We start from the raw sequence: 24712 nt of genomic DNA, 5'->3' as shown, positions 1-24712 counted from the left end.
TGGACTTTTGGAGTTCTTTTCTGAACATTAGCTACTGAATATTGAACATCAGCTACTGTGCTTCACATCCACTCATCGCATTCCCCTTCGAGCGCATCTGGGCTGTGAGTATGACTTGTTTCAGAGCCAGTTTTAAGTTCTGTCTGTTAGCTTTTCGGTTAAAAATATACTATCGGTACTGTCACGTGAGGCCCTGACGTCAGCCGTCCTGTTAGGTCATGTAAACTGCGATGATCTCGTAGGCTACATCTGACAAGAGCAGAACAGTAGCTTCATACAAATCTATTTGCTCCTAATTCCAAGCTATGTCCATGCTCCAGTCTTCAGGAATCAACTCTGATTCTGCTGAAAGTGTTTAAAACGAGATCCAATGAATAGTTTGTCTTAGGCTATTTTCTTCTGGTTTTTGGCAGAACATGTTTGTAGCCTACATAGCGCAACCAATGCAATTTATCCTTAGCCTATGCTGCAAGCAACAGGCTAAAAGTCAATAGGAAAAAGACTATTTACAAGTTTCCTTTAAAAAAAGGGTTTTTTTTCAGATACTTCAGATACATTCTATAACCATTTTGATCGTTGATCGTTCAAGCATGCTCATCTGTATTTAGACAGACATAGAGACATAATAAGTGTTGATTTATCAATAAACAATAAACAATAGCCTATATGTCTATTCAGGCAAAGACTGGACGTGTGCTGCAGAGAGATGCAGAACAGAATCTTCAAAGACATTGGTTACCCATCCTAAGCAAGAAATATGCCTCATCTTCTGAGCTTGTCCTTCCATCCTTCCACCGTAATATAATTATAGCTCGCTCAACTGAGAGCATGATAAATTCACGTTACACATTTTCCAGCCCCAGTCAACCAAATAGACTAGTTGGCCTTTAAATGAAATCAATGGACAACGATCGCACTGTTCAGGCATATATTCTTTAAAGTTATAGGATAGCCTACTTCATTCATCCTTGAAAAGCGGGCCAACAATTTTTAGTTGTAATTTCCCTATCAGAAATCAGAAATCAGAATGAAACCATGCGACAAGAAAGTTGCTCTGGAAGAAACAAAACAAAACAAAAAAAACTTGGTTTTGAATTGTAATTGTGTAGTAACGTGTAAAAAATATATAAATAAATAATAAAAAACCTAGGTTTGTTGGCCAATTAATTCCAAATCGGTAGCCTAGTCTGTTGCTTGCATTTTGAAGTGTAGATACAATGAATTAAACGCACTTGTTAGCAACGAATGAATGCAAAATAAGGTGCAAAAATGCCACAACCTTTATATATGAATGACTATTAAAAAGCACTGTATACCAGCCAAGCTCGCCATCTAGCTACATATCTAATTACGGCATGCATTTATAGGGATAGCTTTCTGTCTGCTTTGGATTTCTTGACGCCTGACGCTTGTCCTCATCTCTGCACCATGAATTTACGCAAATAAGACATCATATTTTTTATTATTAATTTCAGTAACCACCGACGTCACTATGATGATTAATTAGAAAGGGGGAAATAATTTAAAAAATAGCCTTCGCCCCCAGTTCGTGACCCATTAATTGAAATGCGCCGTGACAGTTAAAACTAGAACGCCCCTATATTATTTCGCCCTTAGACAGAGCTAGGCTTACTTTCTTGAGAAGACCAATAAGAAGACATCTCTTGCAGTATGAATTTGGTTGAACAGCAGTATGAACATATTAATAATTTAGTTTTATATTTGTGTGTGTATATATATGTATATATATGTATGTATATATGTATGTATGTATGTATAACACATATATCGTCGTAGCAGCCTTAATATTTAAACCTAATATTTAAAGTATTTTCGCCTAAAATCGAAGAAAAAGCAGACTATTTAACAAACAATACTGGCTTCATTGTGACATTACTCTTGCAAGTAATTTATTACAAAATGCATATCAATTTATGTCCAAGGCCGACGTCTTTTCTATATCAATATTTTATCCTTTATTTATTTACGATATTTAGATATTTAAGTTACTTCAATTTTAGTATTTTATATGCAATTTTACTCCAGGAGACGAAATGTCTAAGAGATACCAAGTGAACAATTAGTACCGTTAAAAGTTAAAATTTGATTTACAATAGGCTACCAACATTTGAAAACATAGTTCCACAGATCTAACTACGGATGTGTTTGTGTTTGTGTTTATTATTATTATTATTATTATTATTAGTAGTAGTAGTAGTAGTAGTAGTAACACTATTTTTTTTTCCTATATTTTAGTAGCCTATTTTAGTATTGAGATGAATAATAGCCTACCCCAGCTCCCCAGCTGATCAAGAAAGTCATTTGAATAGAATGCTTGTAAATTATAATGGTTTGGTTATTTTGCATATTCCTATCATACGGTTGAAAATATTTTTTTAATTTAAAATCGCTCGGGAATGATTACTGGACTGTTTACACCACTGAACTACTGTACTTTAATACAAGTGATGTACATGTACAAAGCATCTAGCAAAAAGAGTTTGTTTAAAAGCGAAATGCCTGGACTGCTTGGTGATATGTATCCGTTTATTTGAAAAAGCATGAACATCTTCCTTAAGATTTTACTGTACAATGTGACAGACGATGTGTTCGATTAAATTGGGGACTGCGATAAATTCATTTCTTCTGAAGATGAAATTATCATAAACAAACCTATTTCATTTTAGCTGGTTCGAAGTATTAAAACCAGTAATATACTTGAAACACATATCCAAAATTATGCTATGCGCTTATAGTCATATATTCTGTGTAATATGCTGTCAAGAAATTAATGCTACCAGGAAAAAAACAAACTACATATGTTTGCACAAAACAACGCACGATAGGTCAGTCACTGCTATTGTAGGATATATAAATAAAGGTTTGCTTTAAGTTTATTTAAACATTAGATTGTTGTATCATTATAAAACCACAGCAGCACAAGTTGAAAAGCAGAAAACAATTGCCGTACATATGTCGACTTGTCTACTTTCTCTCTAGGCTTGCTCGGTATTTTGAAACGGTCTTCAAAAATAGGTTTAGCATTATCCTAAAATATTATTTCCAAAACCGACCACAAAGTTTTCCTAAATCACGGACTGTAACGCCAATCTCTGTCGATATCTCTGTAAAGAGGCCAGAGACACACAGTCAACCGCCTCACACACCCCCACTCCACACACACACACACACACACACACACGTGCGCGCGCACACATGCACACACACATTTTACAAATGCCTACTGGCTATAAATACTAATGAAATCAGTTTGCTTAATTTGATTTCCCTGGTACACTACACTTGCAGCGACTAAACTTTCCCACGAGAGAGACTGATGCAAGGTCAGAAAACATTCCACAAAAATGGAAGTATCGTTTCCTAAAGACCCATAGCCCAATGACCCCCTGAATAATAAAATATGCCCCATTAATTCAATTTCCGATACGGACATTAAAATAAATTCCTACATCTGCGCTGTCCTTTATACCGCTGGGCAACCCGCACGATTAGTCCCTGATGAAGGATCCACCTGTTCGTCAGTATAATTTTTTCCTCACACAGTTCGATCATTTGTGTTGCTGAAGCTTGTAAAGAAACCATATCTCGGTAATCTGTTGTCATGTTGATTTCATGTTGAATACAGGGATCAAAACGAGGCACATGATAAGGAAATATTCGGAAGCACTCCGAAGAGCACAATTATGACGCTTTCCTGCACTTGCCGAGTAAACTCTGGAACACCTGAGAGTGACACCATTGAGAGCGTGTGACACCACTACCAGAAAGTGGTGGTGTGTGACACTACTGCGCCCAACTGTCTCTGGCAGGTAGCCATGTTGAAATCACTTGGGGTTTTTAGCCATGTAGCTCTCCACGTAATCCATTCCCATGAAAGGAAGCAGGATTGCCAAATGATTTCTGCAGTGTAATTCAATCAAAAGCTTTTATGAACACTTCCTCCTGGTAGCCTACGTCATACATGTGGGATGCTTATGTTTTCTGGAATTCTTGTGATTCCCTTGGTTAGAAACTTTTAGATGAAACAAACAAAAACTGTTGTGAACGCTATGAGCAAAGCAGAATGTGATGTAATCATTAGCTTCTGACTTAAAGCAGAAAAAATTTCACTGTGTGGGATATAGGCCCCAGCCTCTTTAAGGGGAAGAGACCATTCACAGATCCTAGCCAATAGGCAATTGTTCTCTTTCTTAGGTTGTCATTTTTGGTTAAAATTTTTACTTCCTTCACTCTTTAGGTCTCCCAAGGTCTAAAGGACCTGCCACCTCCTGGTGAAGACATCATTTCAACAATTGCATTCAAAACGATAGTCTGATAATTATGTTTTAGAAAAAAATGGAATGTGATAATATTTTATTTCTCATATCTATAAATAGGCGCTAGAATTAGTTCATTAGAGCTAGCAAGCTGTTTTCAGCAACAAGCCCTCCACCAGGAACGTATTTTCACCCTGCTTGTATTATGCAAATGAGTAATGCCACCAAAGCCCAGCTGCAAATTGTCATTTTGCAGCTCAGTCCCAGCTGTGTAGCATCGCAGTGCACAGGAGCTAACTAAATGAGCCGCTAAACAACCAAATGGACCATGTGACACAACTTGAGAGCTAAACACAGCAAATTCAATCACGTTAGATATTCAGCATGAAAACAATGTACACTAGAAATTAGTAGGACTCCTGTCAGTTGACTCACATTATGATAATTTTGTTTCAAACAATTGAGCCCTTCTTTGAAAGTTATTAAATGTTTACGAGGTGCCTAATGTGCTCGATTGAATTAGTGAGTCTGCTGGCAATTGTGTGTCAGGGTTGGTGTCAGTGTGCAGGAGAGCGTGTGCATTCAGCATGTAGGCTTAACTTTACCCAGGGGCCAACCAGGGGATTGGGCTAGGGAAAAGATGGAAGCTGCAAAATAGCAGTTCTTCACCTTATTCCTTCTTAATGCTGTTTGTGAACCTCTCTTGGAAACAGGATCCAAAGGGCCATGTCAAAAGTGGAGGTGTGGCAGAAGTGCCTTGCTCTGTAACAAATTGAACCTTGACATTCTTACTGTACCTACACGTTTGTCTGGGTTGATATATCATAACAAGACTTTATAGTCTTTCCTCTTTGCTCCAATGTTTTCATGTAACGTGAACACCTCACTCTGTTGGATATTGAGACCATGGATAAGGTAGGTGTCTACATGGATTGTGTTAAGCCACACTCACTGAGCCTAGTGCTGAATTCAGACTCCTGTTTGTGTATCTGTTGCCACAAATATTGCACAAAGGAATGTATTTACAGGAAGGAAGATGCCATTATTCTGCTTAAAACTCAGTTATTCTGTATTATGCCACCTCTGCTGCCACTACCCTGACTTCTTCCTGCAACTCTGTGGAAACTGTACACTGCACACAAATAGTTTCACACAATTAGTGTGGCTTCCTTTTTCTTACTTAGATTCCTAACACTAACCCTAACCCTATTACCTAATCCAAGACCCACACCCAAATGTTTATGTAGTTACACAAGTTATGTGTCTTTACATAAGGGTTACATGGTGCTTGTGTGCAGTTACACAGGACTTAAGTATTTAAGTAGAATTTATTTACTGTGGTATGTCATGCACTTGACCAAATTGGTTCTCCAATGCATCTATCAATGCATTCGTGTCTAGATGTTTGTCACGGTCTCATGGGCAGTGCTGTGGTCTCCACCAAGACCAAGATTATCGACGGCATCCCCAGCTACATCAGCCTCAAGCCCATTTATCTTTTCCTTTTCATTTCTCCTTTTTTGCTTTTTCCTTGCCACTCATCCTGGTTATGATGCCAACAATCACAAGTGGAGATACATATTTTGTAATGCGTGTGGTAAACACATACTGAACTGCTTGTACAAACATACACACATTACATGTACACAAACGCATACAAGTCAAATCCATTTTGCAAATGAAATCCAGTATTGTGTGTTTTACTTACACCATGATGTAAATGTAGATACTGTTAGGGAATATTAGGGAGCTATATTTTGTACCCTTTTCTCCCTAATATTCCCCATGTGTTGGCACATATGATTGGTGGGTATCCTTCTGACTGGGGCACATATCTGTGGAGGATGATTAGAATACCTGTTCACTGTGCATCGCTGTGAGATCCTGTTTACTTAGATGTGTTTTAGTGTAAGATTGATGCATCAAGAATACCAAAGAACGTAATAAAATGCAGTTGATTGGAAAGCGTACATCAAAGGTGGAAAGAGCTGAGGAGGCCCCTGTAGAATTAGAGAAATGAATGTGGAAACAAAGCAGTTAATTAATGAAGGTGGAAACACAGACATGTAATGACCTGATACCTTGACCTTCCACTTTCCTCTTATCCTCCCTGCTTTCATGTGTAAGGGTGTTGCTGTGTTAGCAATGCATGTTATGGGTTTTGCCATGTCCCTTCATGAATATTCACATATAGACAGAAAATCAGAACAGTTCATATCTTCAACAATGGAAAGAGTCAGAACATTCAGCGGTAAGTATTCAGTGCTGAGTATCTGCCAAGTATGTAGAGTATCTTTTGTATTAATGACAGTTTATAGACCCCTCATTCAACTGCTTTTATAGTCTTTCCTCTCCAAAGATACTTTTCAGTGCTGATTGCAAGAAATCTTGGCAAAGGAAACACTGGCTTCTAATAAGTTTGAAGGTACATGGTTTCATCTTTTCATAACATGTACTGTGTTACTTTGTGTCAGTCATACTAAAACAGCTTTATGAACTGAACCTGCTTTATGTTGAACTGCTTTGGGAAGTTCAACTGTTCTACTGCCACTCAACTGCCTGTCCTGCCTTTTGAAGAGATTGGATAGCAATGTAGATTTTTCTTGGGTGACCTTAAAGTATCAATATCCATATAAACCCATGGAGGCTTCAAATTCACTGCAGAACACTACAGTGACATCACACAAATCTAGTGCAGAACCCACAGAATTTCTGAACTGATGAGGAACTCCCATCCTCAAAGGGCCTAGCGTTCCCTGTGTCAACATCAAGCTTCCGTATCACCTGAGGTGATGTCAGCAGCCTGCAGCCTAAAGCAGAATCTCAGTTATTATTGTCTTATATCAGTCCTTATTGTCTTTTACCAAGAACAAATTCTGAGCTAGTTTTGAAAGCCATTTTTGACAAATGGCTATGGTAAATTCCCAGAGGATGACTGGAGCCTGAATGAATAGTGACTGCCGCTTGTTAGCCATAAGGAGAATGGCCAGATCCAATTATACATATCCATTATGTGATAATGATATGGTGGGCTTTTAGCTGGGAAGCGAGGCAACCTAATTGAATAATAACAGTTGTACTGTTCCCACGGAGCAGGCTGACGGTGAACCTCAGGACTGGTGCAGTGCTGACGGAATTCAGCAACTGTCTGACGGATTTATGAATGAAGCTAAAGTGGACTCATAGCTTTGTTACTAGTGCTGATCTGCGTGCTAAGACCTGGAGCCTCACTGTGTGTGTGTGTGTTAAAACATGTTTTACCATATTTTACAATATTTTTTGTCATGTATTTTTAACTGGCGCAGAAATGGAGTGAGATAATTGCCTTCCCAAACTGTTCCTACCATATTTCACAATATCTTAGAAACCTCAGCACAAGTTTTCTTGTGGAACGTTTGTGCTGAAAACACTGGCTTTGCTTTTGAAAATATTTTCACTAGCCAAAATGTTTCATCTCTGGGTGGAATTCATTATGTTCTAAGACCTCAGTTTAAATATTGTCTGCCTTGATAAAACTTTATTTGTACTTTGCATGTTTTCTCCACTGATGACCACGCAGAAAGACCAACATCTTGTAACATATAGACATCATTCATTCATGCTGCACAACAAAGCTCAACTTCCAGATATTTTGGAGTGCTCCTGATTCCACTTGAAATATCGCATAACTCTGAAAGTTAAAGAACAGAATAATATTTACGCTGGCGGTATTGTAATTAGCAAATCAAATATGCTATGCATGTGTGTGTTTTTTAGTCACAAAACTGGTTCTAATTAAAGTGCTATTGTGAAGAGACACAACTTGGGTTCTTGTGTATACAGTGCAGACCAGAGCCCTAAACATTCCTTCCAAAAGATTATACAAGCAGTGTTTTGATTTGGTGATGGGAATCTTTCGAAACCACCCGCAACCCTGATGACAGGCGGGCCATCCACTGCAATTCATTTTTAGAGATTTCAGGTCCATTTCAGGACAGGGTTTTCTGTGTTCCTGACCCATACGATTCATGTATAAGGTTTCTTGCTATATATCACCTTCAGTCCACCCATCAACTCGTTTTTCAGGACAGACAGAAAGGGGGCACTTTTGACATGTATGCCCTTTTGTAAGTGGCTCTGGAGTAGAGAGGCTGGGTAAGAGCTTCTGTTAAATGAATAGTTGTAAACAGATGTACTTGCATCTCAGACTAAAGTCCCTTCTGATATACAGCACCTCTGTGTCATACCACTGTGATATCATTGGGTTTGACAGGAGAGCTAGGCTAACACAGAGGGGTGTTTACATATGGATTTACATTGGTCGTGGATGCTTCCAGAACAACTTACAGTACAAAGCAAGGTATATTAGTGCATATAAATAAGCACATGAGCAACAGATCCAGTAATCAGTAATGCCACCCCACTCCCCTCTTCACAGGGTGTCTGAGAGGCAGAGGGGGCATGAAATGCAGGCTTATTTGACCCCTGCACATGACCAGCAGCTAAGCTGGTGAACGACAAATCAAGAGTAATTTCTATGAACTCGGTGTGGCCAAACAGGAAGGCTGTGACTTCAAGCAAAGGCCCTCCACCCACAGGGTCCGAACAGCATGGTGACACGTGTTCCCCGGCTCAGTCTCCTCTCCTGAGCTGCTCTGTAAACAAGGAGTGATTGTCAAGATGCCACGGAGGAAATTTGCATCAGATGAATGTGTCATTTTTTTGGGGCGGGGGAACAAAGCAGGAAGTGACTTTTTCTGTGACACAGAAAGACTGCAGAAACAGCTTGACTGATTGGATTCTTAACATTGACGGAGTAGAGTGGAACCGCTGTGGACAGAACAGAGTTGAGATGTATGTGTTACGGCTCTGCGGTTCACTCTTTACAGACAGGTTTATTGTAATTCACTGGCCAATTCCTGCTTTTCACCCATAATTGTTCTTGCACTGTCATCAAGACTGTCACTTTGTAGCTATGCAGTGCATCCAGTAACACTCGATATGAGATGCAACCTCACCATGCTTTTATTAAGTATACATAACATGTTCATGAACATGGCTTTACTACTTCGTAAAGTATTCCTTCTCAACTGCAGCGCTTCATAACTACAGCTTTATACACAGTGTGTATTATGTGAAAAATGAAAAAACAACACTGGTGAAAACATGGTATATACAGTGGGACCTTATATACACATGTGTGCCTTTCTAAATCATGTCCAACCAATTCAATTTGCCACAGGTGGACTCCAATCATGTTCTAGGATAATCAAAGCAAACAGGATGCACCCGAGCTCAATTTGGAATTCCGTAGCAAAGGGTCTGAATACTTAGACTGGGGTCCAAAATTATTGGGACGCTCACTTTTTTTTCTGCAAACCCACAATATTTTTGCTGCATATTCCATCAGACATTGGGAAAGTCATATTTATGTCAATGTCAATTTCAGCTTCATCTTCTGTGACCATGTTCCAACCTCGTTAGGTTTATATAGTATGAGTGTTCAATTAGATGGTCATTTTTGTTCACTTGTCTGCACTCAGTAAGTATGTAGGTACCTTTCAAAATTAAGTTAACGTCATGGAATTGTCAGTTTGTTTGGCAGAATTAATATCATACATATTATTAAAATGTTGGAAATAAGGGTAGTCATCAGGCAATCGTGTAGTCAGGGTAGTCATCAGGCAATCGTGTGCCAACCGCATAAAGAGATGTTTTGAAAATGTGATGCGACCCTTGGAGTGTGAGCCTGCATTTTCTGCCCCCTCTCCCTTGTGTGATTATCACACAGGTTGTTTCTCACCCCTGAGTTTTTTCCCTTGTCCTTGGCTTTAAACAGAAGTGTGTTTAACTGCCCCATAAAACCACACAGACTCTCAAAATTGAATGTGATTTCATACATTTTCTAGCGTCTCTCTCCACCATCTGAATAAACCCTTTTTAATTTGCTCTGCTTCTTCTGCGTATTACTGTGACTGTACATTGCTGCTGTTATAGTGGGCCCTACAGGTGCCACCCTCTGTGTTTGAATCTTGTGTGAGTTTTAATTAATTCATGTCTCTAAATGGGTTCATTCAGCATATAATCCCATTTTTACGCATAGGGTTCTGTCATCAAAAACTGAGCTTCATTTGCTGCCCTATAACATCAGATGTCGCTGAATCTAAATGGTCTCCTGGCTGTAAGTGGAAGACTTTTGTCGGTTCAAAACCATGCCCCCCCACAAAACAGCCCTTTGTGTCCCTGTTATAAACACACACTATCCTACCCAAAAAGTCATAGGACACCTCATGTGATTGCAGGAATATGGGTGTGACTTTAGGTGTGACTACTCGTGGTCAGCACAGAGCACAGAACATGTCCACGACAAATTTGACCGCAGAATTAGGGAAAGGCCAAGTTGGCCCTCTTCAGTAGAGAAGCTTTCACATGCTTTCAAAGGAAGAGTGGAGCACGATACCGTCAGCTTTCTTCCAAAAATTAGTAGACAGACTTCCACAACACATTGAAACAGTCATCAAGACCAAAAGTGGGTCAAACAAAGAAGTTAGGGCCACTTTACAAGACTTTGGCTCTTAATAATGTTTAGCCTTTATGCAGAACAGACTTCGTCTTTCTATTGGAGCTCTAATCTTTAAAAGATGCTTCTTTTTTGAATGATGACATACAAAAATGGATGGGTTGGTGGCACAAGGCTCTTTCTGCTGGAAAACTGGACTGTGTAATATATTCTTCAAAACCCGTCCATTCTTCCGATGAACCATACGTTTTCCATTATATTTCATTAAAAATGTATAAACAATGAAGCTGATGATGTATGTACCACAGAATAGGCTCTCTAGACATGACTCAGACGTTAAAAAATGTCCATTCCCAATTGAAAAGGTCCTTGTCACGGCCCCAAAAAGCAGCAGCTTGGCGATGTCCTCCAAGGGTCGCATCTTCCGTCTTGCGAGGCTAATTTGATTAGTGAATCAATGGTGTCCATTCTTTGTTGCTGAAGTTCAGGGCAGACGTGATCTGAATAAGGCCACAACAGGGAAGTACAACAGCACTTGACATTATACGAAAGCTTGAAAGAGAGGATTTGTAATGTTTTGGAGGGTTGAGGTATTTACACCCATTTGGACGGAAGCCTGCTACAGAAGACCAATAGACTGATGCAAATAAACATCTGTGCTGTATTGGAATGTGGAGCTCTTTTTAGATGATGGATCTTTGTGCATTTTTATTATATTTTTCTTTTTTTCACTATGCGCTCCTTCTATGACTAGAAAGGCATTCAGAGATCCAACTGACTAAAAAGAGTTTGCAAAGCTTGGCTGTAGTGTTAATCACGCCACTTCAGATGGCCATCTATAATAGATAAATATAACATAATTACTTTTTAGTTATTCAATTAATGTTAGCATGAATTTTAACATTGAAGTGTTTTACTGTGTGTTTCTTTGATTTTGTATGATATGATGTTTTTATGTTAAAATGTGTTAAATATGTTGAACGTTCAATGTTCTTCTTTAGCTGACTGACAATGGATTAGCTGGCAATAATTATTATAATAGGTTATCACAAATGGACATATATCCTGCTGTTTCTATATTTTGTTTAAAAGCAGTATGTTCAGTCATTGATAACAAGTTGTCAGGCTACTACTGTCATGTGAAAACAACCACCTTAAGATACTTACTTCATTATTGTAGCATAACCATGGTACCATCTGTCATATCTCAATCTGAAATAATGTACCTTGTGATCTCAAAGTGACCACGTTTGAATACTGAAATCCTGAATTAATTATCTGGTGATCTTGAACCCCCAAATATCATAAAGTTATCCTTGATAATTTTTCAACAAGCCATCACATGCATATTACAACTTTAAGAATAGCCATGAAATATTATACCAGAGCTGTAGAAAAAACCAAACCACATTCTTTAATGGAAATTACAGGTTCAAAGATTTTCCTCACACTGAGGATTTTGCATATTCTTTAGCACACGTGTTTGTGCGCATCAGTGCAGTAACAGCTTTTGCCACTAGGTGTCAAGGTCTGCCATCTCTGATTGCACATTCTGGGACAGTGCGATCGTGAAAATGCCTTATGATGGATGTATCTTGATTGATTGAAGTGTGTTTTCATATCTGAAGTTATTCTTTTTGGTGTCTGTTTTTAATGATATAATGGATGACATAAGGGAAGGTATTTTGACATTTACATTTAGTTAAAAGAGGCTCTTATCCAAAGGAACTTACAAAGCAAGGGTACAAAGTACATACATCAAACCAGATCAGAATGTATTTCAGTCTGTCACACTAAAGAATTATAATAACCAGTGCCATTCTAAAAATAGGGGTAACAATAACAATAATAATTCTGTGACTCTCTGATTGTAAAGAGCACTCTTACCAAATAAACGTTGATTGACAGGTAGTGTAAATTTACAAAATTATTTATTTTGCTTTATCCAATACAGTTGCCAGTAAAAAACCAAAAGCCATATATTATATTTCTGCATGTGCAAAACACATCTCAGAACAAACAGGTCTATTAGTGGTTTGAAGGCAGGGAATGTCCAAGGTTCAGTTTCATCACTGCTGCACAGGCTGCCAATAGCTGTGGCCGTTCTGAGGATTGTCTTTGCCCCGGCGCTATCTGGGAGTGCCTTTGTGACAACACAAGGGAAGCTCTGACCGTCACGCGGGGGAAGGCTCGCCCTTTGACCTCTCTGAGGAGTCACGCAGTGCCCCCTGCCTCCTGTGAGGAGGTCCGGTGGGCAGCCCCTCTGAGAAAGCCTTTCATTTTTGGGCTCGTAAGCCGAACCAGCGAGCCGAAAATGCGGAGCTGTGTGCCGGCCCACCGCTTACACAAAGGAGATCAAAGGCAGGGCGGACAGAGTGCGGCTGGCTGCTCCTGAGGAAGAACAGTTGACGCAGGCATGATGAGTGATTCAAAACACACAGCTTTGTTTGTTTTGTTGGTTTTTTTCCCTGCGTTTTGGAGAACCCTCTGACTGCCAGATTTCATAATGTGATCGAGAAGAGTGGCAGTTCAATAATCACTTTTATTTAGCTGTTGTTGTCCTTTTTTTCCCCGTTAAGGTGCTTTGTGCAATTTAATAAGGGGGACTTGTGCCCAGAGTGCACTGGCAAAGGCTTGATGTCTGGAAAGAGTTGCTCATTGCACACTACCCCTGCCCTTGGCTGTTAGAAATGCACTATATAGGTATGTACTGCAACAGGTATGCTGCCCAGGTTATTATTCAAGGGACATTCAGGGAGTTCTCCTTGTGATGCAACAGTTTCAGGCTGGTTTACGCTTTGCTGGGACTTTCCAGCATTCTAGCACATCTGGTATTCAGGCTCAGAGTTCTGCTCCAGTAACTTTCCCACACCTGGTTTATCACAATTATAGACACTGTATTTATTGAGCAGCCAGTTGGCACTGTGTATTTCACCTTGAAAGATCTGTCTCTGCCATTGGTGAATCTGCAAGTGTTTTGATTTGCTGGCCCGGTACCAACATTCTTGTTGGGTCGTTGTCTAAAACAGAACATAACCGGAACCTCCTGTTAGAACCCCTTAGACAAGGAGGTACTCAGAAAGGAAGGAAACTATGAAGCTAGTATCTGGGCATAATGTAAAATATCTGTGTAACAACCAGCTGCCTCATAGAAGGATCTAGGTCATCTGACTCTGTAATATATTATAGCAACTGTGCTTCCAGCCCACACTTTATTTTAAGGGTCTGCATAGATCATTGTAAAACTGTTTTCCTTGAAAATGTATTCATTGGGAAACAGGTAGTCCGCAAGTTGTAAGAAATAAACTAAATAAGTCCATTGTTTATTGAAATTGTTTCAGTGATGTGCATCTCATTTGTTCAGGTTTGTTGTTTTGAATGAAGGTTAATATTTTTAATTAGTTGGAGCATACTCAGATTATACCTGGCTAAAGCCAAATACATAAAGCCAATACATAATACATAAGCCATAGATAAAGCCAAAAGTCTTGACAAATTAAGTCATGCTCAATAAGTAGCACTTAATGGATGCATTGCCTTCTTTCTACAAGAATAAACAGGTCCTTAAAATGAAATATGACTGTGTTCCACAAATAGGTCAGAAAAAAAAAACAAACAAAAGAACAAAGAACACTGCAGCAAAGAGAAACAAGTTACCCTCACACTTTATGAATGAAAGCTCAAAGGTTATTGTGCTTATGGGGAAAGAGATGACCATTGGTGTTTGGTGTGCTCTGGGCCTTGAGGGTAGAGCTGTCTGTTATTCTAATAAAATACAATAAGGCCTGTGTTCCTTTGTGGAGCCTTGTGCATCTGGTTGGGAGCCTCCATAGTCATTACAATCTCAGTCAAAGTGACACGTGGCCCAGAAAAGGAAAATATGGAAACAAATAATATAATATTGAATTGTTCATATCACTAAATACAGAGGGCTTTTAAAACTTACAATAATGGTTGTATTACTTAATCCATTACAGAATACAGAACACAGAATTACAGAATAGCTCTCTCCTAGGGTTTAGCAGGTGTCAGTGAAGAATCTGTTGAAATAAAGACTCATATCAGTGCTGTAAGTTTGGTATTGGATGTGCAGATGGCTTTGAAACAAAACAGTTTTCAAGTGACCAACAAAATGCATAAATGACTCTCACTTTGCACCATAAGGGCATTCCTGAGGCATACACGATGAGGGCCCATTAATGTCTGCTTTCCATTGACTACATGTTACACCTGTACGGCAGTTCTTTGACAAAAGCACCGGCATTTAGTAACGCCTTTTCACAAAGTATCTTTTCTACAATGTGGTCAAACAGAAATCCTTGCCAAGCCAGACAACAAGGTCAGACTGGTCAAAGTGGGGTGTGTCCTGCCTGAAGAGGGCGGAGCAGTGTGAGAATCTGAGTCACACCCCCCCCCCCAGTCACATCTGAGACGTCGAATGACCCCTGGTTGGGTCACTGCCTCGGCGTCCATCGTAAACCTTGTAATCAGGGAGAGCCGAGTGCTCTCAGGGCCCAGAACTGGCATCGAGGTCAGAGCCCCCAACAAAGGCAGATCCGCCACGCTGAGCAAACACAGGAAAACACATGAAACAGGCTAGGGCTGTGTGTCTGTTTATGTGCCTTTTGTACACAGAGCCAATGTTTACCCAGCCTGCAGTGTTTACAGGTCAAGTGGAAGAGAGACAGTGCCTCACACACGCACACGCACATACACGCACGCACACACACACACGCGAACACACACGCACACATATGCACGCACACGCACACACACACACATACACACACAGTCTTTTAGACAACATTGGTTCAAAGACCTCCATATTCAGAAGCTGGACCTTTTTAAAATAAACATAAGAGAAAGTCTCCAAAGTGTTTTCACCAAAACAGGGCGGGTGACAGTCAATGGTGTTGCCCTCCCATCTCTGGCGCAGTTCCCCTATAGCCTATTCCTTTTACCTATTGCCACACCAATGACACAGGCAACATGTGATCCGCCACACCCAGCTTCAGTAAGACTAGCCACACAGACCTTCAGCAAATCCCACCACACTCACCTTCAATTTCAACATGTGGGTACGCATAGGATTGCAGTAATGCTGAGAGCTAAAATCTACTGACCCCATGACTTCCCCACCACCGCCTTCCTCAGCTTTACTGGCTGAATGGTGAAAACTGAGCTCCCCAATAAGGCATACTTGTCTGGTGTTTCCTATAACAGCTGATGAATGTTGTCAGCTTATACTCCTGGAAATCAAACTGTTTGGATAATTTAGGTGTGCCTATGTATCATTACTCGAGCAGAGCTCGAACGACCAGAGACAGCTGTATTGCGAGAAATATACAGTTCCAGTGACAAGTTTGGACACGCCTACTTATAGAAGGCTTTTTCTTTATTTTTATTATTTTCCACATTTTAGAATAATAGTAAATCATCAAAACTATGTAATAACGCAAATGGAGTTAACACAATTCAGCAGTGATCAAAAAACAAATCAAACTGTCTTATATGTTAGATTATCGAAGTAGCCAAAAATAATCTTGAAAATTAAATTTTTGTCATACATAGGCATTAGCTTCACTATTCGTATTTGCCTAAGAAACAAATTTCAAGCATCTAAGGTACGCCCAAACTTGATACATACAATAATATGCAGACAAATCTTTGAGAGGATACAGACATCAATACATGTGCACCGAATGAAATTAATGATGGGCAAAAGCGCAGAGTTGGACACAAAATGACAATACTGCACAGCAGGAAAAATCCTTTTACATTTTTCTACATTTTACATTTAACTGCAACACAATCATCCTTTTCTCTGCCATAAAACTAGTGGCAGATAAAGCTATTTCCCATCTACATTTTTTACTTTTTTAGAAGCCTTTAATATATTAATCTGAATAATGATGAGCCAGACTAAAAGCTTTGTTGTCACATCCACAGTAGACCATCTGTAGTATTACACTCAATACTTTGAAAGCTGAAAGAGGCAGCAAACCTATCAGATACAATTAGATGCAATGAACAGATATGGTGGATATGATGAAATGTAGGCTTTCCAGACAACCCGATGAAGGAATAAAAGACTAAATCATCTAAATCTGGCAATTTATCATGTGGGTCATAAGCACAAGCTGAATTCTGTGTGCAAAGATAAAATTTTGTTGTATAGTGAAGGTGAAGGTGTGTAATGGTTCAGACCTCAGGGTCGTTGTAGTTATTTGTATAGAACACCCTGGAAAAACTCTGTGCAAATAGGCGTGGGCTACATCATGCTAACCTGGAATCTGGTTTATGGTATCCTAATAACACTTAGAATAGTAGTTACACTGCTTACCACCTGTTGATACGAATGTGGGTGGGAAATCAATGGTTCCTGGTGTGCCTGTGTGTATAGTCAACACTATAAACTTTGGACATTAGTGCATTGCCTCTAGATGAGAGAGAGAGACTATCTGTGATTAAACCAGCACTAAAGTGAGTATCCATCTGCATACATATCCGTTTTTCTATGTATCTGTCAGTTTTGTTTCTTCATGTATTCTTCATGAATCTTGTGTCATGTGTTTCTTCACATCATGCATGTGTTCTTGTTTTCAATAGAACTCATATTTTCCTTTGAAAGACGCCATCCAGGTAAGACTGATCCACAAGTCCCTCAGTCACTGTTTTAAGCTCTGAAATGATCAGAGGAGGTGCAAGGTAGATGGAAGTACGCCGTTATTGACTGATGAGATCCTGACATCGGTCTTGACATGACCGTGACTCGCCGTGAGGTCCTGATGGGGTGCTAATTCCCCCCCTCTTTCTCCTCCAGGAGACCATGACCGTGACTGTGACCATTGCCATGCTCCTCTGCACTGCCCTTGCCATCCAGGGAGTGACAGTTAAAGGTATCTGGAAGAGGTCACAGCATTAGCAAGCTGCAAAAGTCTCTCCACAGAGACAGTGCTCCAAGTACTCCTAGCTGCTGCACGTAATATGTCATTCCAATGGGTTCATTCCTCCATTTCAATTATTTGTTTTTCTTGACTTTTAGGGAAAGCTAGGAAAATTGAGATTGGACAAGACCTGGCCCCTGCTCCAGGTTAGTGTTCTTGATCCTGGGTTATGATGCAGACCCACGGATTGACAAATGCATGAAGTTCAATTGTTCATTATATATTTTTATACACACACAGACACATACACAACATATTTTTCTTTTTGAATTTCAGTGATTGTCAACAGAAATGAAAAAGGCAGCGATCTGGAACTGAGCCAAAGTTGGTGATTTTATTAAAGGTCATCTTTAAGAAGAAATACCTGCCATAGGATGAAAAACATGTGTTTATGACATGAACTCAGAGTTATTTCAACAGTAATTTTATATGTTGTAACTATCTGAAAGGTCTGATACCTGATGGATGTCCTTCATGCTTTCTGTTATTAAAGGGAACGCCTGCCCTCCAGGTTGGAGTGGGTTTCAATCGCGCTGTTTCCTGTTTGTGGATGAAGAGAAAGAGTGGATTGAGGCAGAGGTACCAACTGTTAAACATGGAAACTTAACCAAAAATGACTATAGTTTAGTTATGATCGCACCGACGTTATCAGAAAGGGTTAAATGATCGTACCATTATGAGCACAGTGGTTATGTTTTTCCCCAGAAATACTGCATCCGGTTGGGTGGAAACCTGGCCTCCGTGCACAGCAGCTCAGAGTACCGGTTCCTGCAGGCACTCACTGCTGGACATTCCTTTAACTACCCACCTACCTGGATTGGGGCGTTTGATGCTGTCAAGGTATATATACATAAAAAATGTGTTTTTTATATTTAAATGTGCCAGCTCCGGCTCCCAAGTGGCTCACACTGACTGATTGTCAGTGGGGGCTGCAGCAAAGTGCAACATTTCAAAATTGGCCGTTACAAACTGGGTGAAAATCGTCAAACTATCAAAATGTTTGGTGCAGTGACAGAGTGATAACAAAGGAAATCCAGTCTGCTGCTCACACAAGAGGTTCGATTTGAATTTGCCTGTGCAGCACCCTGTACGCGGCTGACGCCTAATCTTCTCACGCAGGAACGGCAGTGGCAGTGGAGTGATGGCACAGAATTTTCCTACACCCGATGGAATGCAGAACAGCCCGATAACTGGCACTACAATGAACACTGCGTTCACATGAACATTCAAAGTAAGTCTCCCGTCACTGGAAAAGGGGGTCTTCATCATTCTTTTGTTCTGATAAAGAGGAAAGCCAGTCCCTAAAATGTGTCAGTATCCCTCATAAAAAAAAGGGCGTGTGCAATATAAAGTCCCTTGTTGCCTTGTTCGCCCTGCTACTCAGTGAATCGACAGACTGGGTGGCACCACACATTCCTTTAACAGCAAAGAGCCGGACTGCTGTTTTTTTTTTGGGGGGTTTAATTAATCTTATGACAAGGATTTTGAATTTTTACACATACAGCCCACTCGTTCTGAGGTCACAGACTCAAACTGTGTGATATTATTGTGACATTATGCAGTCTATGAAAGCATACATGTAATCCAAGAAAATTAATTAAATGGTATGACATGACAAAAAGCATCTATTGTACCTTTCACAGTGGAATATGTTTCCTGGGGTCCCATAGGTTTTATATTTCCTATCTCCACCTAGGTACCCTCCCACATCAATTAATGGGTCTAGTGAAATAACTTTGTAGTATGACGCGTTTACTTAATAATTTTACTATTTCTTCGAAATTATGCTTCAGAGAAAACCAACACGTTATTGCCACTGCTGTGTTTGCCATGTGTCTATGGCCACAGTTTTTTGGACTTAAGTGTAGGTGCTGAATTTTCCATGCAGCAGATACAGTATCAGTAAAACATCTTTTAACCAGCCAACACACTTAAAAGCTCCCTCACTGTACAGATTAAATTTATAATGCACATACATGCAGCAATTTGTATTTGATGTAGCAGTGTGACACACAGTGTGGTACGCAGCAGCTCAGACCCCGGAGGTTGCTGGTTCAATTCCCAGGTGGGTCGCTGCTGTGGCACCCTTGGGCAAAGTACACAACCTGAACTGCCTCATGGAATACCCAGCTGTTTGAATGAATAACATATAAAAACTGAATTTCTGAAGAATTTCTGCTAAGCAGCTGTAACGGCTGTCCGCACGCTTCTTCTTTGCAGGCACAAAAGGCTGGAACGATGTCGAGTGTGCTCATCTCTACCCTTTCATCTGTGCTATACGAAGTACAGGATGCAGGAAGACAAGCCGCTGATTAAGCTGGGAAAGAATCAAGGATGAGACTAAACTAAATGGCCTGTCCAAATGAATCTACGATTTCTTTTTTTTTCCAAGTCTTGTCCAACTCATTATCTCTGACTTTTATTACTTTGACTTTGACTATTATTACCACCAATTTCCCAAATTTCTGTTTGAAGTGATATCTGTGACCACAGAAAAGTAATTAGTATGATTAAATGCTTTTTACATTTCACATTCCTTTCATTTGAAGACTCATGTGTGTTACTGTGCCATATTTATGTACTTTAACAACTAGTTGTGAGTGCAGGGGGGATGCATGTGCTGTAATGGAACTTGTGAGAAAATCTGATATTTTCTTTATTGCTTAAGAAGGATATGGTACAGAGGACAAACTACAATGCTTTTCAATAGCATGAATTGGTCCATTCCCATTGACACTCACTAGGTCCCATGAACTTCCACCTGATTTTAGAATCCTGCTGATTTCTACACAGAAGCCACTGGTATTTTGAGTTGTCAGAACCACAGACACACCTCAGTTCAATGAAGTGAATGCTATTAGCTAACTGTAAGTGGTACTCTTGATAGTCAGAGAGCCATAACGTTGTCATAGCTAACATGAAAATGCCCGTGACTAGGTGTGCCAACAGACATGGACAGATGGCAGGCTTGTCATTTTATTTTTATTCATCAGATGAGGATCACTGTAAGAAATGGCAAACAGCAGTCAGAACAGAGGTCTTTGATCCCCACAGAAGACTCATGCATGTTGTTACGTCCCAGGTGGGTAATGGCGTCCAGGGGTACGTATGTGGGACGCAACACAAAAGGAAACAACCAGACACGGGAGCAATGTAGGGGAGCACGATATATTTACAATATTTACAAGACGATATACAATGACAAACATTCACAGGGAAAAAAAAGGGGGAGGGAGGACAACAGACGGTGCCAAAGAAAAGAACAAAACAAAACAAAACCAACCCTACATACCTATACAAATCCAACTGTATACAAAAGCAAAAGGGGTGGCAGAGCCAAATGAAACCTACCTACTCTAACTAACTTAACCAAAAATACACAGGAGTGGCACCCGCCTCTAACCTAACCCTAACACGGCGAACCCTCACACGGGGATCCCCCAGCTTACCTGTCCTCCTCCCACGACAACCGAATGCAACCAAAATCCGAGACAAGATCAACAATCGAAGCCAGTAAACGATGCAATATCAAAAACACGGTACAGGCAAGTTTGTAGCAGAAATGAACACGACGGATCAGAAAAGAAAACAGCGAGACGATCACCCCAAGCATCCAGCATCTTTAAATCGTTTTGTGGTTGGCCGAGCCGGAACGAGGAGGTGGGGCGCAGCGTAGAGAGCATTTTACATCAGGTGTGTCTACCCTGTGGCTGGAGATAGAAAAACACTGACTGACCTGAGATTCGCATAGCCACGAACAGACTGGAAGGACTGAAGGAGTCAGTGGTGAGTCTGTGGACTCCATCAAACCCAGATACAGATGAACCGATGAACTGTGTGCACTGAACTAATCTGTGCACTGTCCACTGGGGGGGCATGCTATATCATTATTAGGCATACTGCTGCCACCCACAGGTCAGACAGACTCACAACACTATGGAGAGCACACACATGTTAAACCCTGGGATGTACGCTAGTGGTGAAGAGGAAGCTAACACTAATCTGTGCAATTGCTAATTACCAGATCTAGGTGCCAATAACACTATAAGCTCTGTTTATAGTGGAAATGCTGACAGAATCGATATTTGCGAAGATCTTGTCATTTGATTGCACTTTGGATCTCTCTTAGCCTGATGGAATTGTTGGCTATGACCATGTTGCAAATTTCTTGTTTTTGCTGATGGCTGAATAATGCTGATCTGCCAACAGCATGAGGTTGTTGTGTAGTCCTATATATGACATGTCGAATTCACACACAGATCATACTACAGATAGTATATTGTATTCAAATTGTGCTGTATACCTGTATATTCCTCATACACATCTCACGGTACATTGTGATTTTCAGACTTGCATTTACCTTTACAATAGTTGCTACAAAAGTACAGAACAAGTACATATTTACCTGTTTGCACAATTGATGACACTGTGGACCTGTTTACATTAGGCTGTACTCTCCGACCAGCCTCTTCCATTGTAAGACCGTGGCTTTTGACATGGTCTACAATTGTACAACTGTGGCTCTGATTTCATCAGGGACTCTTATTCTTTGCCTTCTACCTCTTCCTCTATTATGTCTTCCTCTAACACCACCACCACGCATTCTTACACCTCTTCTTATTCCTCTTCCATGAGCATGTAGCTGCTGTTCAGGGTTGTGATGTTCCTCCATGTTCAAAAATGGTACTGACTGTGCTTTGGGCAAGCTCCATATATATGCTTCCAAACTTGATTGGTTGATTGGTAAGACTGTGATTCATATTTCATTACTATGTCACCTGGCAGGTAATTTCCCAATTTAGCATCATAAACATTCCATGTCATAGATATTTATGGAATATACATGTCTAACAGATTTTGATAACTGAATGGATCATTTTGCATGTGATGGCTCACATGATGAAAGAATGTTTAGAAGCTGTGAAGAGTGTGACAATTTCACTGAGAATCAACTCATCAGTTTTGATCAGCAAGCCATGTGCATGTAGGTATTATGCAAATTGTAGCATGTGCTCTTTTGCACACGTGCCAAAACACATGAAATTTGCTTAAATGAATAAGAAATTCAAATCGTTCAAATTGTTCAGAGATTTGAACTTATTGTTTTGAAAAATATAATTCTCATTCAACAATTGAGCCAAAGCGATTGAGAAAAACTGTAACAACACAGGAAGAAAAGCTTTGTTGCATTGGCCGGGAATCGAACCCGGGCCTCCCGCGTGGCAGGCGAGAATTCTACCACTGAACCACCAATGCTTGCATATATCAAGAGATATCATGATCGAAATTAAAATTTCTGTAACTTTCTGTAAATCCTCCATAAAACCTTTTTTGCAGTTTGTATTTATTTAAAAAATCATGTCCATTATTTACTGTCATGATAAATGTCGGCTTTAATTATGTAAATTCAGAACACCATCTGTTCTTGTACCATTCACCATCGTTGTGTACAGGATTTAACGGATAAATACGTATGTGAATGAAATGTAAGTTTTAGTTGTTTGGGTAAGTGAGTTTGTCAGTTTATCAGCCTGTATCCACACATATAGACTTGGTAACTGTTAGCAAAACGATGGCCTCAAATGGCCACTTTATAGTAACAGAAGATATCGTACTTCTTATTCATAGGTCATCTTTTCTATCAGTTTAATATGTGCACTCCTCGTTAGTATAGTGGTAAGTATCCCCGCCTGTCACGCGGGAGACCGGGGTTCGATTCCCCGACGGGGAGTAACAGTTTTTTTTATTTCACAATTAGCTTTTATGTTGTCTTCAAACGAAAACCAAGTGCTCGAGTCATGCATGTCTAATAACCTAAATACGTACATAATAAATATTTGAAAATTTGATCCTAAACCAAGACATGATGTCGGCATGGAGTCTTAACTGACAATGCCGCGTTGCCATTCATCCTGGTTTCAGGCCAGCCACAGCGTGGCGTTGTTCACCCAGAATTAGAAATGCATCCCCTCACGATGGACAATTTTCTTTTTTTTCCCCATTACATTACATTCATTTAGCAGATGCTCTTATCCAGAGCTTCCAGCACAAAAGAACACAAGTGTATCCATTCCATTTAAACGAGCAACAGTGTCAGACCAGGTTCACCAGTGAGTGTGAGCATAACACCATTCAAGCCTTACTGTAAGTCAACTTGTGCAACCTGTCTAGACACCTTAGAAACTAAGTACACACACCCAGTCACTAGATCACAGAATCCAAAACCCATCACAACACTACACGTAAAATAAACAGCAAGTACTACAAGTAGCAGGTGTTAGGGGGTGGGGACTTAGGTGGAACCAAGATACAGTCTGAAGAGGTGGGTCGATGGCCAGTGATTCCGCTGTCCTGACCCCCATGGGGAGTTCATTCCACCACTGAGGGACCAGTACAGACAGGGGTCATGTCTGAGAGGAGCGACCCCACCGGGATGGGACAGTCAGTTGCAGAGTGCAGTGATCTTGACGGAATATATGGTTTGTAGATTGATTGTAGGCATGAGGGGGATGTAGCATTCACTGTCCTGTATGCCACTAGCTTTCTGAACTTGACACGTGCGATAACAGGAAGCCAATGAAGTGAGGTGAGGAGGGGTGTGACTTGACTACGTTTGGGGAGTCTGTAGATAGGTCCTGCAGCTGCATTCTGGATTAGTTACAGAAGTTTCATGGCACAGGCCCGAATCTTCAATTATAATATTTTTAAATGATCAGGAAAAGGGTGTCTGCTGCATATTTCCAATTGACAGAATTATCATACAGTACATGCCTAATGATCCCTATCAATAAGAGCCAATTATAAGCAACAAACTATATTTCTTGATGCAATCCTAACATTTCAGCCTTCAGACTTTGTGCTTACTTACACAGCTGGAACTGACAGGTATTAGCTTGCTAGCTAACGGCCACTTAGCTCCAAGACAACCCAGTGCAAAATCCGTTTTGAGGCAGACTACTCAGAAAAGAAGCAGGTACAAAATATTTCTA

At 40.2% G+C, this 24712-nt stretch overlaps 1 protein-coding gene and 2 non-coding genes across 3 annotated transcripts; 2 read left to right on the top strand and 1 right to left on the bottom strand.

Moving 5' to 3' along the window:
• The first annotated feature begins 17921 nt into the window (after positions 1-17921).
• On the top strand, positions 17922-20137 carry LOC118796063 (ladderlectin-like). The gene is made up of 6 exons (XM_036554894.1): positions 17922-17926; positions 18013-18047; positions 18217-18302; positions 18429-18563; positions 18843-18954; positions 19944-20137. The coding sequence occupies exons 1-6, from the start codon at positions 17922-17924 to the stop codon at positions 20033-20035; spliced, it is 465 nt and encodes a 154-aa protein (XP_036410787.1). The 3' UTR covers positions 20036-20137.
• A 2771-nt stretch (positions 20138-22908) lies between these two features.
• Positions 22909-22979, bottom strand: trnag-gcc. Its single transcript has one exon. It is a non-coding gene; the product is annotated as a tRNA-Gly (tRNA).
• A 403-nt stretch (positions 22980-23382) lies between these two features.
• Positions 23383-23454, top strand: trnad-guc. The gene has a single exon. It is a non-coding gene; the product is annotated as a tRNA-Asp (tRNA).
• The last annotated feature ends 1258 nt before the right edge of the window (positions 23455-24712 follow it).

This window comes from Megalops cyprinoides, chromosome 20, assembly GCF_013368585.1.
Source record: "Megalops cyprinoides isolate fMegCyp1 chromosome 20, fMegCyp1.pri, whole genome shotgun sequence".
Classification (NCBI taxonomy): domain Eukaryota; kingdom Metazoa; phylum Chordata; class Actinopteri; order Elopiformes; family Megalopidae; genus Megalops; species Megalops cyprinoides.
The sequence above is the reverse complement of the archived record's forward strand: the minus strand, read 5'-3'. Positions and strand labels throughout refer to the sequence as shown.

Bases quoted from the DNA above. Each gene is read 5' to 3' on its own strand.
- LOC118796063 (XM_036554894.1), top strand. The intron at 18,048-18,216 runs GTTGGTGATTTT...CTGTTATTAAAG, and splicing joins CGATCTGGAACTGAGCCAAA to GGAACGCCTGCCCTCCAGGT. The intron at 18,955-19,943 runs GTAAGTCTCCCG...TCTTCTTTGCAG, and splicing joins CGTTCACATGAACATTCAAA to GCACAAAAGGCTGGAACGAT.